Consider the following 17,319-nt stretch of genomic DNA (forward strand, 5'->3'; position numbering starts at 1 on the left):
GTTAAACAAGCTAGAGTATCATCAAAAAGGCAGCGATGAAATTCATCTTACGAACTTTTAATATATTTTTTTTCAATAATCAAACTATAGGAAGGATAAGTTGATATATACAATCTGCCAGACGATACGGGACAAACCTATTATCAAATACAAATTGAAGCTACCACAACATGTTCCCCACCTAATCAACCAAACTCCATATTTACTTAAAAGAAGTGTGTATAATCGTATTATTAATTTTGAAGACAATATAGATATACCATATATTATGCTGTGTTTCTTTCTTAACGTTATAATGAAAATGCCGGTAGAAGAGGCATCACGCTCAAGCTTAACCATAGATGTTGTTAAGATCTTGATCGTCGGTAGCGAAAGGTTCATTTCATGAAATCACTATATATTCTATTAATTAATGGTTGCCTTTCTGTGGTCCGCCAACTACTACATACCGTATCGCTCCTAAACCTATAATATTAAATCAATTGTAACAATTAAATTTGCAAGAGAATAAAAACTACTTATTTGTTTCTTATGTCTCGGCTCTGGCATCCAACACGTGATTCTCTTTTCCCTTCTCTCATATAAATTTTATATATATAGCCCATTGGAACTTGGAATTTTTCTTTCATGACTCATCACAACTGAGCGATTGTCAACGTTCCAAATAAAAGGACAAAATTGGATGGTTTGATGATAAAAAAGTAAAAGATGATCTAATATAATCTTTCAAGTTCGAGACTTGAGTCTCTTTCAGAATAAAAAAATAAAAAGAGGATCTAAAATGGTTTTTCAAGTTTGAATCCCCTTGAAACTAAAAGAACAAGAGAGAGATCTAAGATGATCTCCCAAATTCAAGTCTCCACAATTGCTAATAGGGGTGACCAGTGGAACTCTTATCTGATAGATAGTTTCAGAGTTTTGAGAAATTAGTTGAGGTGCGTGTAAATTAACTCGAACCCTCAAAAAAAAAAAAAAAAAAAAAGGACAGCTGGATTTTTCCAGCTGGGCAGGTGGAAAGAAGAACCACATAATCGTGAAAAATTCGGACTTGATGTGGGTAAAGCCCAATTCAGGGAAACAAAATTTGAAACGTTAAGCAGCGTTAGGCCCGGAGAGTTTGTATTTCTAATACTATATTGATTGCCAAGATCAGTACTTAGAACTTAGCTGGGTAGTTGTATTCTATAGGCATGTATATTGATGTAGACCACACAACAAACTGGCTATTTCATCCCTGTCCAGTGTCTATTGTAAAATTATCTTGACAGATTGAGATTGAGTATCCGATGCATTATTGGTATCAAGACGTTGAGGCTTCACCTTCCAAATTTAAAACATGCTTTGTTCAGCTGGCTAGCCTAGCCTCGGATATTCCCCATTAAGCAGTCAACACTATGAGTTGTACTTCACTGGTTCATTTAAGCCACACACCTTATTCTGCATATGGTTATTCGCCAATCGTTTCTTTCCTCTTCCCAATTGTTTATTTGTTTTGAATTTTATGCTTTTATCTATTCTGTCGTATGCTTAATGTTAGGTGAGGTTAGGCTATGGCCACTTTAAGTTCACTTTATGATTCTGAGTTTGTCAACAAGAAATAAAAGTTGCTGTTATACTTTCACATTCTTGTTGGTTGTAACGTAATCATAAACAACCAGTAACTTGTATGCAGTTCACTTCCCACTTTAAGCCATAAAAGTTATCCGTCACTGAATTTTATGGGTTAACGGTTTACTTTTTTACACTAATGAGTTTAATTATACGTCTTCACGTATCATTCACGAATTTTCGTATTTTATCAGTCCAACCATATTATTTACGAACTATATGCCTTAGATGTTTTATTCAGAAATTATTTCTATATTTTTCTTGTATCTAAATTTTTACCGAATTTTTATAAACTTATTTTTTAACATTTACAGTATTATACTTGTAAAATTCTCGTACTTTTTTTTTTGTTGTACCTATATTTACTAACCAGGGTGAGTTTCTGTTATAGGCTATAATTTGAATCATGGTTGTATTATTTATTTATTTTATTTGTTTGGAGCTCTAGTTCGACTTTGAATTTTAGTTTTGTTATGTGTTTGATTTGAGACTATAATTTAATTTTGGCTATTTATTGTGTTTGATTCTGGAGACTAAAAATTGAAATTTTGAATCTCAATTATATATTGTGTTATATTATTAGGTCTTATGTTTATTGGTTAATTAAATACTTTGCATTTGAAATGTTATATTGATTTTAATCGGATGGTCCATGAAAAGTGTTAAAACCAGGATTGATATTGTCTTATTTTTTAAAACGTATTATTGACAATGTGCCGTATTAAACCTGTACCGTATTTTTCTCGTATCCAAATTTTATAACTGAATTTTTATAAACGTATTTTTTACTATTTACCGTATCATATTAGTAGAATTTACGTACCCTTTTTTACCATACCCCTTCATTCCACAAAGTGGAATTGAATGATTTTAAATTATAATGGTTCTGGATAAATGTACCTAAAATTATCTTAGCACCTATTGGACCGATTGAGACTGAGCATCCGATGCAATATAGGTATCAAGACGTTGAGGCTGCAGTTTCCAAATTTATAACATGCTTTGCTCAGCTGGCAAGCCTAGCCTTTGTATATTCCTTATTAAGCAGTCAACATTATGAGTTGCATACTTCACTGGCTCATTTAAGATGGAAAAGAAAAGAAAAAGGAGGAAATATTTATAATAATATTATGTGACATTCTAATTTATTTAAGAGCTAACAACAAGCCACCATTTTAGTAGCTTTACACAGACCCGACTCATAAGTCAAGCTCAATAACCGTCATTAATATTTAACTAATAAAAGGTGATTGAACGAAACATCTACTACTTGCGGAAAAAATAATGAGCTTATGACATGTTACAACCATTAAAACGGCCNTAACATGCTTTTTTCAGCTGGCAAGCCTAGCCTTTGTATATTCCTTATTAAGCAGTCAACATTATGAGTTGTATACTTCACTGGCTCACTTAAGATCGAAAAGAAAAGAAAAAAGAGGAAATATTTATAATAATGTTATGTGACATTGTAATTTATTTAAGAGCTAACAACAAGCCACCATTTTAGTAGCTTTACACAGACCCGACTAATAAGTCAAGCTCAATAACCGTCATTAATATTCAACTAATAAAAGGTGATTGAACGAAACATCTACTACTTGCGGAAAAAATAATGAGCTTATGACATGCTACAACCATTAAAATGGCCCGTTAATAAGTTATAAGTCCTTTCTCAAATCTCAATCAGGGCAACTAATAATGAGTAGATGCTGCACTGTGATGAAAATGGAATTAAACAACCACATCTCCAGTCAGAAGCCCCACACCTTATTTTGATTTTTTCATATGGTTCTTCGCCTTTCCTCTTCCCAATTTTTTATTTGTTTTGAATTTTATGCTTTTATCTATTCTGTGGTATGCTTAAGGTTAGGCTATGGCCACTCTAAGTTCCCTCTATGATTCTAAGTTTGTCAATAAGAAATAAAAAATTGCTGTTCCACTACCACATTCTTGGTGGTTGTAATGTATGTTTAATGGGCTACTTAATAGCCTTTCTCTTCCACTAGTTTTCGACAACCCATAACTTGTATGCAGTTGACTTGCCACTTTAAGCCAATAAAAAGTTACCCATCACTGAATTTTATGGGTTAACAGTTAACTTTTTATACAGTAATGAGTTTCAATATCCATGGTATTACACGGTTACGAATGCTATACTGGTTCTGGATAAATGTACCTAGAATTTTCTTGGCTGAATGGGAATTTGTGACAAGTCACTAATACCATAGTTTAGAAGTAATATTCTTACGAATTTATAGGTACCTAAAAGTTAGTGGTATGGAGAATCTTTACCTATGATGTTAAAAGAAATAATTTAAAAAAAAAAAAATTTATATGGTATGAAAACAGGATTTTCTTAAATATATATATATATATATATATGAAATAATAGATTGATAAAAACAGTTTTGTGACTCTAAATTCATTATCATATCTCATAAGTTTATGAGCAAGTTTCTGGTTGTTCAAACTTTAGTGAGAAATGTATAAATTTATGAAATTGGGAAGGAGGTCAACAATTATCTCAATTATTACATATAAAATTGTGAATATGACCCACCAATGTAACAGCTCTCCGCAGGGTATGGTTGGGAAGTGGGAACTAAAACGAAGATATAGTCCCGTATCCGTCCAATGGCTGAAATAATGAACGTCTTTGGGTAAAGTTCATCATATGGTATAGCGTGTGGTTAATCAGTCGTTACCAAACATCAATCAACATTTAGTCTACATTGAGGTATTTGGCTTTTTGCTTACCCTCTAGCGTTTGTCTATTAGTAAAACAAGAATTGAAATACTATATTATCATCTTGGGCCCTCTATATTGCATTATTTCATAATAATCTTAAGGTTATTGTTTCCATGCGAAAATTATGGTGATGTTGATTTTGGGGTGGGATGATATGAATTCAGTAATTGACCCTCTACTTAACGTGCACTTTACGGGAGTACTATTCTGTAGACTTTAGTCTTCTTGAAATTCATTGTCAATTGGAAATACCCTGGCTGCATCTGCTGCTCAAGGAACAAACCCTCCTCCACCCCACAACGACTGCATCACTGTTGTTCAGCCCAAGACCTATGCCTCCTTGTTGTCCGATCCTCATTCATCCCAATCTCCTTTCTCAACCTACTCTCAGAGGAGAGATTACATATATTCGTATCAATGAAGAAGTTTATCAAAAGAGACTTGAATCCTGCCGTAATAATCTGATTGGTAGACTTCTTCTTCGTAAAGGCTCTCAGCCTATTCCTCTTGAAAACTTAAAGTTGGGTTTTTGTTAAATTGCTATTATAATAATGTAATTTGACAATTGTAATCGCAAACTACCGACAATTACGATCTTCCCTTCACATGATATCATAATTGGTTTTGATGCAGCAAACTCAAGATTTCCGGATGCATTTGCACGTGCCTTGTTGTTCTTTTCTTGACGGCAAAGTTTGAAAGAAAAAGGGACCCATCTGATTTGATTATGTTTGCCAATGCTTTGCAAGGATATTCCGCCACGTATTGTATCATAATAAAAGTGGGAGCTCCACTACCGCATGATTCTCCCAACTATGGCCAGCGAATGTAAGCCACCTGGATTATGTTATATGTGATGCCTTACCTATTGAACACGTCAAAAAGAAGTCACCAAAACGGGAATGTAAAATGCACTAGCAATTCTGTGGGCCTGGGAAACTTTACCATTAATTATATTGAGTTTCCAGTAATGGATACATCAGCATATATATCGTATATGTATATATATATATATATATATAGTAGCATAATATTTCAAAAACTAATCCCATGACAATAACAGCATGTGACAAACATAATTAAAATAAATTATGGTACTATTTACAGTAATTTTGTATATTTAGTAATTTTATCATTTGAGTTCAATTAAAACAAGTAATTCTGATTATTGATAGATTATGGATCAGGATAAGATAAAACAAACAAAAATCTATTTTAACTTAATTACCTTCTAAAGTTCTAGATTAAGTAACTAATCTAACAATCAATTCCATATTTAAAATTAAATTACTTTATCAAAAGAAAGAAAATTTTATCCGGATTAAGGGTACGCGACATTTTAGGCTTGAGATAAATAACTTGAAATCTTCTACAATTTTGTAAATGAGACAAAAACAATAGAGAGCACACCATGCATATTGGGAAGGAAGGGCTTTTTTGGTCACGGATTATGACTGTTATTGATAGATTAAAGCCAATTCTTCTATAACTTTTTCATTATTGAGTTGAGATTGTTTTTTAAAACAAATTAGAGGATTACTTGTTCCTTGATGTACTCATGTAACACACCAAACGGTCCAAACCTCATTGAAAAATTAAAAATAATTTCAGTTTGTACCTTATGCTATTTTGCTATACAAACAATTGCGAATGTGAGCTGGAAAAGCGTCCCTCATGGCGATGCAAGAAGGCAAAAAGTGTAGAATACAAAAGAGGAAGATGTGTCCTTTAGTATCCATTTGTCTTCTTCTATAACTTATCCCTATCCACTCTATTGCCCACTTGGATCTCCTCAAACATCTTCTAGTACTTTATCGTGTTCCATTGGTCACCTGATATTCCAACGCCTTTTTTCACGTGAGACACTCACTGTTTCTCGGTAAAAACAAATCATAGAAACAGAATAAGATATCATACCATTGTGAATGTGATGCTAGTTTTTTTTTTTTTTTNGGATTACGGGTACGCGACATTTTAGGCTTGAGATATATAAATTGAAATCTTCCACAATTTTGTAAATGAGACAAAAACAATAGAGAACACACCATGCATATTGGGAAGGAAGGGCTTTTTTTGGTCACGGACTATGACTGTTATTGATAGATTAAAGCCAATTCTTCTATAACTTTTTAATTATTGAGTTGAGATTGTTTTTTAAAACAAATTAGAGGAATACTTGTTCCTTGATGTAGTCATGTAACACACCAAACGGTCCAAACCTCATTGAAAAATTAAAAATAATTTCAGTTTGTACCTTATGCTATTTTGCTATACAAACAATTGCGAATGTGAGCTGGAAGAGCGTCCCTCATGGCGATGCAAGAAGGCAAAAAGTGTAGAATACAAAAGAGGAAGATGTGTCCTTTAGCATCCATTTGTCTTCTTCTATAACTTATCCCTATCCACTCTATTACCCACTTGGATCTCCTCAAACATCTTCTAGTACTTTATCGCGTTCCATTGGTCACCTGATATTCCAACGCCTTTTTCACGTGAGACACTCCCTGTTTCTCGGTAAAAGCAAATCATAGAAACAGAATAAGATACCATTGTGAATGTGATGCTAGTTCTTTTTTTTTTTTGCGTTTACAGAATTTAATTACCACTAAATAATCAATGCATCATGCCCTACGTACCCTTTCAATAGGTATGTTGCATTGATTTCTATTGGGACAAAAATAATATAATTAATGTTAGGTTACAAATATGAAAAAGGCATGGAGAAAATTTAGAAAGAAACCAAATCAAAATCCGGTTTGAAGTGTGTACAGGGAGACCCTAGAGATCTCCTGCACATGCAATGCCATCCTTTTGAGTAAATGCGTCTCATCTTGAGATCCACACTATACAGTTTCCAGTCCACTGATAGTGAAGCTTTGTTAGTTGATCAGTCCTACACTTTGTCTACAACTGGGGACTGACCGACACACCCAATGCAAAATTTAATATATCTTAAACGCTTTAAACCATGGAGGAATAAAGTCAAAGTACAATACCATTCCTCCTATTATTTCATAATCCAATCACAAAATTAAAAGTATGGACTAGCTGCTGCCTGTCTGCTTGCCTTTGCTTTGGTGATAGGGCCATTACTCTTAAAAAAATACATCCCATGCACACACCAAAAGAAAAATCAAATCAAATCAAATTGGTCTAACATATAATTCTTCTCAAATTTTGTTCCTCAATAGAGTCATTTTTATATCAACCTTATAAAGTTAATGTTAAACCGAGAAACACTATTATTGAAACTTAGATAATTTTAGTAAAAAAAATTAAAAAAATGCAGAACCCTTTTCTGAGAACCTTTACCTAATTTTAGTAGTATGTTTTCAAACTTTTAAATGCAATGATCCTCCTTTACTGGATTATAAAGTATACTCTACGCCAACAAAATTTCTCAAATACTAAATAATTATATCACGTAATTACGGACCCACCACCAAATCTTAGAACAAAATTACTGATAAGGATGTAATTAAGTAGAAGTTTATTTTATTTTCTCCACGTATTATTATTATTATTATTATTATTATTCTCTCTGTAGATTAATTAATTATTTTATTTTTGCTATATTTCTCCACTGCTTTCTCTCAGTGTTTAATAACTGAAACACCAAAGCAAAGTCGCAACAACGACAACAACCGCCGACCGCTCGCTTTTAGACCCCCTCAAAACACATCATTAGGACACACTATTAACTCGTGATCTCCAAATAATTTTTCCTTTTCCTGTTTTGTTAATGGCTTCGCGTCGTCGTTTTGCTCTCGCCAAGTTTTATTAGACACCGAGAGTTTTTTTGTTATTTTGTGTAAATAATAACAGAAGATGCAGAGGCGGAGGAGAAGAGTGGTGGTGTTGCTGAGGAAGTTGATAACGTGCGCCATATGCGTAATAGCGTTGGTGGCTCTTCTGTCTGTACACATCCATGTTTTTCCTTCTTCTAAAGTTTCAGACTTCTCTGATCCTTACAAACTCCCAACCGTTACTCAGGTGTCTCTCTTTGTTAACTAGATCTCATTTCTCTGTGCAAAATGTTTTCTGATTTTCTTTTAATTTTTTACTTTTAATTTTAAAAATAGAAAAACTTATTTCATTTTTGCATTTTCTAGTATAGATAGTGTGATTTGATTTGATTTATTTGTAATTTTTGTTTTATAAATTCTTGTAGCATACAGAGCAAAGCTGGACTCAAGAGCTGGCTCCACCTCATTTGTCCAAAGCTCCGTTACCTTCCCGCAAGGTTTCGATACTAATATTTTGTTTTATAGATTCGCTACTCAGGTCGTTATTAGAACGATTTTTTTTTTTTTTTTTAAGACAACCGGTGGAGCAAATGAATTTGTCGTTGTTTCTTTTAGTCTGGGAAATGTTATGGGCATTGACGGTGTGGTTAGTAGGATTGTATATAATTGATGCGAAGCAGTCATGCCTCTTTCATGTTTTCACTCCTTTAGACTTGACAGTTGGATGGTGCTAGTGGGAGTTCGGATTTTGGCAAGTTATGGAAGTCTCCGCCGAATCGCGATTACGTGCCTTGTGCAGAGCCTAGTCCTAATTATACATGTAAGGAAGAGGTTTTAATTTGATTTGTCTTTTAAACAGCTACAATCCTGTGTGCTTATTTACCAATTTACTTTTGTTTATCAGCTCCTGCACCGTCTCGTGGTTTTCTTCTGGTTCATACAAATGGTGGACTCAACCAGATGCGTGCTGGGGTTTGTATTTTTGTTCTTGTCTATGCGTGAATCTTACTTTTTGTTTAATATTCCAGGAACTAGAAAATTCTTTATACTGTGATTGGTGAATTGAGAATTTGTAAAACACACCACTTGAAATGTTATGGTGAAGAATTCTGTTTTAACCTATTATAAAAGCATATTTTTATTATATTTTGTTTTATTTTTCTCCTTTTGGAAATAAAATTACAGTGGTAGAGTGTAGAAATGTATCTTATAATATTTTGTTGTGATTATTATGATTTTGTTTATTGAAGTCATGCATGTCATCCCTTCATTGTATTGAGAAGCTACTAATGATTAAATTGATGTTGTGGTAGTGATGATATGGTTGGATGTAAGCTTGTTCCATCTTGTGGGGAAAACCCATTGCTAAAAGTGTGCCCTCAATTTGCTTATTCTTCTTCCCTTTCAAATATACTGAGATGGAGTGTTGAAGTCTTCTCCCTTTATATGCAGAGAGATATGGTCTAACTAGTTTCTTAGTATGCTGTTAACTGAATTTGATAAGTTTTGAGTTGCTGAGTACAGTTTAAATTTTGATTTTCAGATCTGTGACATGGTAGCCGTAGCCCGTATCATAAATGCCACTCTTGTAGTTCCAGAGCTTGATAAGCGTTCATTTTGGCAAGATTCAAGGTTCTTCCCTACCGTGTTTTGAAAAAAAGTTCGCCTATCTGTCACCATATTAGTTTCATCATGATTGATACCATGGTTTGGTTTCTATTTCTCTGCAGCAACTTCTCTGATGTTTTTGATGAATATCATTTCATTAATGCTTTAGCTAATGATGTAAAAGTCATAAAAAAGCTTCCTAAGGAATTCACTGCAGCTACCAGAGCAGTTAAGCATTTCAGAAGCTGGTCTGGTATGGATTACTACCAGGATGAGATAGCTAGCTTGTGGGAGGATTATCAGGTGTGTTTCTCAAAATGATTCAGTCTGTTTCTGCTTAGTGGTTTTACAGTATTCTAGATGCAGTGATCTTGTTACAAATTTATTTTATAGGTTATTCGAGCTGCCAAATCTGATTCTCGCCTAGCAAATAATAATCTACCTCCAGATATTCAGAAGCTCCGTTGCCGTGCTTGCTATGAAGCTCTCAGATTTGCTCCTCGAATTGAAGCAATGGGAAAAGTAAATAATTACTTTGAACTTTTTAGTCCATTTTTGGAGTAGCTATGTTTCTGTTGTGACATATGCATTGACCACATTTGAAAATTTTTATTTCATTGATGCTGTAGCTGTTGGTGGATCGAATGAGATCTTATGGTCGTTACATTTCTCTACATCTTAGATATGAGAAGGACATGCTAGCCTTTAGTGGATGCACACATGATTTATCTCCCGTTGAAGCTGATGAACTAAGGACGATAAGGTCTGAGCCATCCCTGTGGGATGATTTACAATGATCAATTGAATGCTTCTTCATTTGATGATGTGTCTTTTTTTCTTTTAGTTTGATGACTGAGACTTACTACTGATATTACCACCATTTAAAAATTCTTAGAGAAAACACTGCCTACTGGAAAGTGAAGGACATTGATTCTGAGGAACAGAGATCCAAAGGTTATTGCCCCCTAACACCAAAGGAGGTTGGAATTTTTCTTACAGCTCTTGGGTACCCCTCAAACACCCCTATATATATTGCTGCTGGAGAGATATATGGGGGTGATTCTCGTATGGCTGATCTGCAATCCCGCTACCCCATAATAATGAACAAGGTATGGCTTGTATCTTTTGTTGCTTGATGCTTGTGTATAAGTTTCCCTTCCAAGTAAATTTTTGTGCTGGTGTTTGATTTTGTTAAACCTTTGGAAGGCCTTTAAGAGGTTAGTGGTGAACATTGACCCTGTGACACCTTGCAACTGAAAAATTACTTAATGAAGAGTGTTGAATGTGCAACTGCTATACATGATCTGCACATTTGTGCATTCAAGATCAGATCAGGTCATTAATAGCGAGTTTAAGTAATAGATCATGCGAGGGCCCAGATAATAAATATTGCTCAGTTATTTTATGAGGACCACTCAGAAATCAACTTCATTCATTGGCTACAAACGAAATAGAATTAAGTTGTGGTACTTGGCTGCTCAGAATCATGCTTCCTCCAATTGCAGACAAACTTTCTTCTCTCTTTCACAAACAGAGAATAAATTCAAGCAAGAAAAATTAGTTTTATCTCTTATATTTTCATTTATTGATTTCTGGGCGAAGCATTAAGAAGCTGAAGTCTTAAAATGTTGAATATTTTTTGTTGTTGGCTAACATGTTGATTCATATACATGATTATTTTTTAGGAAAAATTGGCATCTGTTGAGGAGCTTGAACCATTTGTCAATCATGCATCTCAAATGGCTGCACTTGACTACATTGTATCCGTTGAAAGTGATGTGTTTATTCCATCATACTCTGGAAACATGGCGAGGGCAGTTGAAGGTCATCGCCGTTTTTTGGGACATAGGAAAACTATTTCTCCTGACAGGTCAGGTATAGGGAGCATGTTAAAACAACTTTAATTGCCATTCATGTGTTGTGTATTGAAGTCTGTTTGTGTTTACTGTATCAGGAAAGCACTTGTTCGTCTGTTTGACAAAATTGAGAAAGGAACAATGAAAGAAGGCAAAAGTTTAGCGAATCGGACCATTGAAATTCACAAAAGACGGTATGTCATTAGTACTTTTTATGAGAGCATTGATATTCTTTGATCTTTGGGTTGTTAATTTACTGCCTAGTTCTAGTTCCTTTCAGAGATTGCTTCGCATAAAACTGATTTTAAGGTGTTCTATGAAGACTGCCTTTCTAGGTGCTCTGTTGAGTTATCTACTATTTTGTTTTTAACTTTTGGTCACAATCTATCATATGTTGGATCACAAGTGATTCTGAGTAGCTGCTAAAAACAAAGCTTTGGAGTCTTATTTAGATGGTTTCCTTCTAGTCTAAGTTAATATAGATTGCTTACTTGGTTTGCAAAATCAGGTGAAGACAATATTGACTATGATGATGTTTTTAATTGGAAAATTGGAAGAGGTCCTTTATAGTTTATATACGTGGAGCTAATCTGACCAGGGTCATGCCACACTTGTGGTCCACAAGGTAAGTGCTCAGTGGTAGTGGGGCGATGCATCATTACATTGGACATGAGCATTATTCCGGAGCCACTGTGATGGCTGTGCATACCATATAATAATCGAGTATTGACGTGATTAAGATTTTATTTTCTTAAATGTCTAGAATTTATGGTATGATGAATAACTCATGCCTATTTTTTTCTTTTTTCTGTGGTTTTGTTCTTGTGTTGGTCTTGTAGGCAAGGATCCCCACGAAAAAGAAAGGGCCCTATCTCGGGAACAAAGGGCATGGATAGGTTTCGCTCAGAAGAAGCTTTTTATGTAAATCCTTTGCCAGATTGTTTATGTCAGAAGGAACTACCAAATGTTAACGCCTCAGTTTTTATCAAGTAGATTAGAGGCTCTTGGACAATTCCCTGCAACAAAGATCCCCCAGGGCTATTGGCACGGAATATCGGCCAATAGTTTATTGAAGATCTGCGAGCTGATTGTGCCATTTTAGAAGCTGGGGACGCGGAGTGTGTATATCCGGAGTTAGATATATAGGTGAAATGGACAGAGCATTCGAGTTCTGGGTAGGGATAGGATCATCAAAGACATGATTCCATAGAATCACAAAGGTAAATTTATATTCTTCAAGTTGGAGAAGTTGGCCAAGTTTCAAGAGAGGGATAAGGGATTCATGATGTAAAAATGCTTCAAGAAATTACATGCTCTTACACGATTATATATTTTATTTGTAGCCACTGAGATGGTTATTTCATTTTTTCTACTTAAATTGTCAAAATGAAATTGCAGTGGATGCTGAGTGTTGTCTTCTTTGGGCATTTGGATCCATGAACCAGACAAATCTGGAGATCTGGAAATCGTTATACAGAACTTTGTTTAATCATCTAGCATGGATAACTCATCTGGATGAATAAAACATAGATTGAAAAACACTTTTCACAATTTTTTTTTACAAACATTGATGTAGCAATTCGTAATTAATTATATCGCATTTGCTCAAGCTGGATCCACTATGAGTTGATTAATTATGAATTGATACATTATGTTTGTGAGAGAAAATTAGTATGAGAGAAAATTAGTAAGAAATGTTTGTAAGAATGATTATATTTGTGAGAGAAAATTAGTATGAGAGAAAATTAGTAAGAAGAGTTTGTAAGAATAATATTCTGATTCCCTTATAATAACAATAAATCTATCCTTTCAAATAAGTCTACAAAGAAGCTTACAAAGTGAAGAAAAAAGCAAAGGAAAAATGGAAAAAGAGACACTACTATTATAATAATAGGATATGCACTTGGCAAGGGGATCCGACCCGAGCCCATGACAGAAATTAAAAGAGGTGTGTTGGGGTGGCCGATTAATCCAATATAAGGAAATTTCAGGAAGTGATCCTAGTCGTCAAAGATAGGATAACACATATCATGCACACTCCACACCTGTAATCCAATTATAGGCCCGCACTTTCCAGTCTCTGCATTCATAAACAAAGATCCTTTTTCGAAACTTGGGTAAGAAGAAAAATCAAGAGACAATGGGTGTCTCATTCCTCTCAACACTTCCTTCTCTGGTTCCCATTGTTTCTCTCAACACTTCCACTTCCACTACCAATACCAATGCCAGTGCCACTACCAGATTCTCTGCACATGCAGTAAGTTACTGAATGTCTCTTTGTTTTTCGTGTTAGTGAATTCTAAATGTCTCATTTAAAATGGTTCTTCATTTATAAAACTTGAACTTGAGATAATGCTGAGACATGGTGTGTTTGTTTTGTTCTAATAAGAGTAATCAGGGTGTCATTCGTTGTCATAAACTAGAGAACGATGTTGGTGAGAATGGTTTCCATAGAAGAGATGTTCTCAAATGCTTTGGTGCTACCATTGGCATGGTGAGATCAATTTTTAATTTCTTTCCTCTGTTTATTGCATTTGTTCCTTTTATTTATTGAATCACTATAAAAGGAGGCAAATATTGAATTTTATGCTTCTTATTGGCTCATCACTCATCATTACATGCTCAACTTAACACATTTGCATGATACTGAGTTTGCTTCGTTTTCTCCAAACGATGATCGACCCAGTTCAATGTCTGGAAAGCAAATTCATAGAGCTATCTTTTAACATGATAAATTTATGAATAGTATTTTTTCTGTTTCCTGTAAATATTTATAGTATTTTTTTAATGAACTTTTGCATTTAAAGGAAAAACCGGAATACGTATTACTTGATGTATATTGGTAACATGACTGTAGTTCTAATTGCGCCATTTAAAAAAGTAGTCATCTACGAAGTTCCAATTTGAGGTTTATACATCATCTTTCTAATTTGTAACTTAATAATTAAGATTGATGTGATGATGAGTTTCTGTCAGTTGTGGTCTCTCATTAGGAAATAGTAGCGAGCTCAGGGTCATTCGTTGAAATGGCAAGTGCTGCTGATTTGATACAACGGAGACAGCGTTCCGAGTTTCTCTGTAAGTTCTAAACAGACCTCTTCCCTTTCTTAAACAAGTAGGAATCGGGTTAACCAAATTTACATCTTTTTCTTAACAGCTGATGTTAAGGGAACCCTCCTAACTGCGCTACAGGTTGGTTTATCATTCATTCATGTCTAGTGAATTAGTATTAGTATATATATGCAGGGACCTCATATATAAGTGCATTAGGTTCATCATTGGTTCAATTTGCATTGTTTTCACTTGTTTGTCGGTAACCATTTCAGGGGAAACAAGATCTTATTCCATCAATTCTGACTTTGTCACTGAATGATGCCATGACATATGATAAGGTCAGATAAAAGCCTATAACTATTTAAATTTCATCTGAATATGGTAGAAATTCTTAGTTATGGATGAGGAAAGAGATAAACTGATGCCATGCTGTTAAGCTTGTAGACTACAAAATCTGGAGGTGCAAATGGATCCATACGGTTCAGGTATTTGCTATATGTAGCATTATTTCAAATAGTTTGCTAAGCTATTATTTGATCAAGCGCTTTGTCATCTTAGAGGAACATTTGAATGGAACAAATTTCATATTATGCTTGTCATGATGATTTTATCAAATATCATATTTTTTATAAAATTTGTGTTTCATGAAGTTTCAGTTGCTTTAGCAATCAAGCTTTCCCTCTCACTGCAATAAAGCACTTCCCATCTAGTTACCTTTTTTTCTTCTGCAATTTTCTTGCCTGAAGCTCAGAGATAAGCAGACCTGAAAATAAAGGGCTTTCTGCTGCTTTGAATTTAATAGAGGAAGCGAAGAAGGAGATAGATTCATATTCCAAGGGTGGACCAATATCCTTTGCAGATCTCATCCAATATGCAGGTTATAGATATTAGATATTACCAAGTTTGGGCTGTGCAGCATGTTATGATTGTTTACTTCAGTTTCTGTGGTGTGCTTAGAGAGAAGGCTACTGACTCTATTTTCTTCAATGAATCTAGCACAAAGTGCGCTGAAGGCTACTTTTCTGGCATCTGCTATCCGCAAATGTGGAGGGAATGAAGAGAAAGGGAGGTTACTATACACTGCCTATGGTTCAAATGGACAGGTTAATTTGTTTTTTTTGTACGTTGTTGTACATTTATTTTCAAATCATCCTTTATATTATGTCTAGTTGTGTTAAATTTCTTGAAGTGGTGCAAGAGATTGGACTAAAAGAAAGAATGTCCTATCTAGTTTATGCAAAATTTTGTAGTTTGTGTTGACAGTCTAAGCAGAGTTACCAGTCACTAATGGAACTATGGTCATCTTTGGCTAGAAGATATTAAATAGTTATCAAATTTCCTGAACCACCTCATAGTTGAGTTTCTACTGTGTCACTGTTGCTGAAATTACTCTTTCTCAATTTTTTTTTTCTTCAGTTGCTTTGTAAGGGCATTAATGCAAAGCAATGGTTTCTCCTTTGGCCTTAAAGCATATAATCTTTATATTTTATTTCTCTGTCCTTGCTACTAGTAGAGGAAGTTTTATTACGTATAATGTGTAAGCTGTTGTGCTACAGTGGGGCTTATTTGATAGGCAATTTGGAAGGGCAGATACGCAGGAGCCAGATCCAGAGGGGAGGGTGCCCCAGTGGGAGAAAGCTTCTGTTCAGGAAATGAAAGATAAGTTTTCAGCAATTGGCCTTGGTCCTCGCCAGGTAAACTCTCTGCTACAGACACAGTTGCTCCTTTATGGTCGTGCATCATCATGAAATGGACTGAGGCAAACACCCCAGGAAGGCATCCTCTTAAGTAAAAATGTAAAATGTGAACATATGATTTTGGTTCATTTTTTGCCTTGAATTCCACTTAATATAATCATTAAAGAGATGAACTTGAAGGGCTGAAAATAACATTAATAATGCATTGGGTAGAGGATTTCCTCACAACAGGATGACTATATTGTAGATGTCATGCTGCATTCACTATTCTAACAGTGTCATGATTAACATTTTTTCATCTGGCTCTTTGTAAATCCTCTGTTGTTTGGGCAGCTGGCTGTTATGTCTGCATTCTTGGGTCCTGATCAATCAGCAACAGAGGCCTTATTGGCGACTGATCCAGATGTTTCTCCATGGGTTCAGAAATACCAACGTAGCCGAGAAACAGTTTCTGAGACAGATTACGAGGTTAGTTTGATAATATCTTTATGCTTTTACTAGGTACCAAAGATGACAACCTCCTTTCTTGTGTCGATGTATCTGTGCAATATTGTTGGATTGACTTTTAATTCCTCGTCTCAGTTGTGCAATTGATTATTTTACAGGTTGATCTGATAACAACTCTGACCAAATTAAGTAGTTTTGGCCAACAAATCAACTACGAGGCCTACACATATCCTGTTAAAAAAATTGAATTGAGCAAACTCAAATTGTAGAGAAGCAAATGATGTTATCAAATTCAAGGCAGAAGCACCAAATACGGCTAGTGCATTATTTCATTCCAACAACAATTTTTGTTTTTTTCAGAGATATCCTTGTACAAGCTCTCGATCCACATAACGAGTTGATTCAGTAGGTTTTAAAACTTGAACTTCGAGATGTCTGTAACTCTACAACTTACCATTGCAGAATGAAAGAATATATGATCTCTTGTTCTAACGAGTTTTCCAGTCCGATTGGAAAAATATAGAAAATATGAAGGATTGGTTAATTATCTCTCG

General features: G+C 34.7%; 2 protein-coding genes across 3 annotated transcripts; both read left to right on the forward strand.

Moving 5' to 3' along the window:
* The first annotated feature begins 7,931 nt into the window (after positions 1 to 7,931).
* LOC116144796 (O-fucosyltransferase 7) lies at positions 7,932 to 12,930 on the forward strand. 2 transcript variants are annotated; one of them, XM_031430226.1, is made up of 12 exons: positions 7,932 to 8,350; positions 8,529 to 8,600; positions 8,824 to 8,923; positions 9,008 to 9,075; positions 9,647 to 9,735; positions 9,834 to 10,014; positions 10,105 to 10,233; positions 10,341 to 10,474; positions 10,607 to 10,820; positions 11,397 to 11,581; positions 11,666 to 11,761; positions 12,407 to 12,930. In XM_031430226.1, exons 1-12 carry the CDS (start codon positions 8,186 to 8,188, stop codon positions 12,558 to 12,560), a joined length of 1,587 nt encoding a protein of 528 aa, XP_031286086.1. In that variant the 5' UTR covers positions 7,932 to 8,185; the 3' UTR covers positions 12,561 to 12,930. The 2 variants fall into 2 exon arrangements, with proteins under 2 accessions (XP_031286086.1, XP_031286087.1); XM_031430227.1 differs by lacking the exon at positions 8,529 to 8,600.
* Positions 12,931 to 13,707: 777 nt separating this feature from the next.
* LOC116144787 (thylakoid lumenal 29 kDa protein, chloroplastic-like) lies at positions 13,708 to 17,257 on the forward strand. Its single transcript, XM_031430216.1, has 11 exons — positions 13,708 to 13,824; positions 13,957 to 14,061; positions 14,561 to 14,645; positions 14,725 to 14,759; positions 14,894 to 14,959; positions 15,066 to 15,106; positions 15,368 to 15,498; positions 15,618 to 15,724; positions 16,178 to 16,315; positions 16,652 to 16,786; positions 16,924 to 17,257. Exons 1-11 carry the CDS (start codon positions 13,708 to 13,710, stop codon positions 17,032 to 17,034), a joined length of 1,071 nt encoding a protein of 356 aa, XP_031286076.1. The 3' UTR covers positions 17,035 to 17,257.
* Positions 17,258 to 17,319: the final 62 nt, after the last annotated feature.

The sequence above is a fragment of the Pistacia vera genome, unplaced genomic scaffold, assembly GCF_008641045.1.
Source record: "Pistacia vera cultivar Batoury unplaced genomic scaffold, PisVer_v2 Contig456, whole genome shotgun sequence".
Taxonomy (NCBI): domain Eukaryota; kingdom Viridiplantae; phylum Streptophyta; class Magnoliopsida; order Sapindales; family Anacardiaceae; genus Pistacia; species Pistacia vera.

Excerpts from the sequence above, each read along its gene's own strand:
- LOC116144796 (XM_031430226.1), top strand. The coding sequence starts at position 8,186 with ATGCAGAGGCGGAGGAGAAGAGTGGTGGTGTTGCTGAGGAAGTTGATA. Across the intron at positions 10,821-11,396 it reads ACCCCATAATAATGAACAAG|GAAAAATTGGCATCTGTTGA; the intron begins GTATGGCTTGTA and ends ATTATTTTTTAG. Across the intron at positions 11,582-11,665 it reads AAAACTATTTCTCCTGACAG|GAAAGCACTTGTTCGTCTGT; the intron begins GTCAGGTATAGG and ends TTACTGTATCAG.
- LOC116144787 (XM_031430216.1), top strand. The coding sequence starts at position 13,708 with ATGGGTGTCTCATTCCTCTCAACACTTCCTTCTCTGGTTCCCATTGTT. Across the intron at positions 13,825-13,956 it reads CCAGATTCTCTGCACATGCA|AGTAATCAGGGTGTCATTCG; the intron begins GTAAGTTACTGA and ends TGTTCTAATAAG. Across the intron at positions 15,107-15,367 it reads AATGGATCCATACGGTTCAG|CTCAGAGATAAGCAGACCTG; the intron begins GTATTTGCTATA and ends TCTTGCCTGAAG.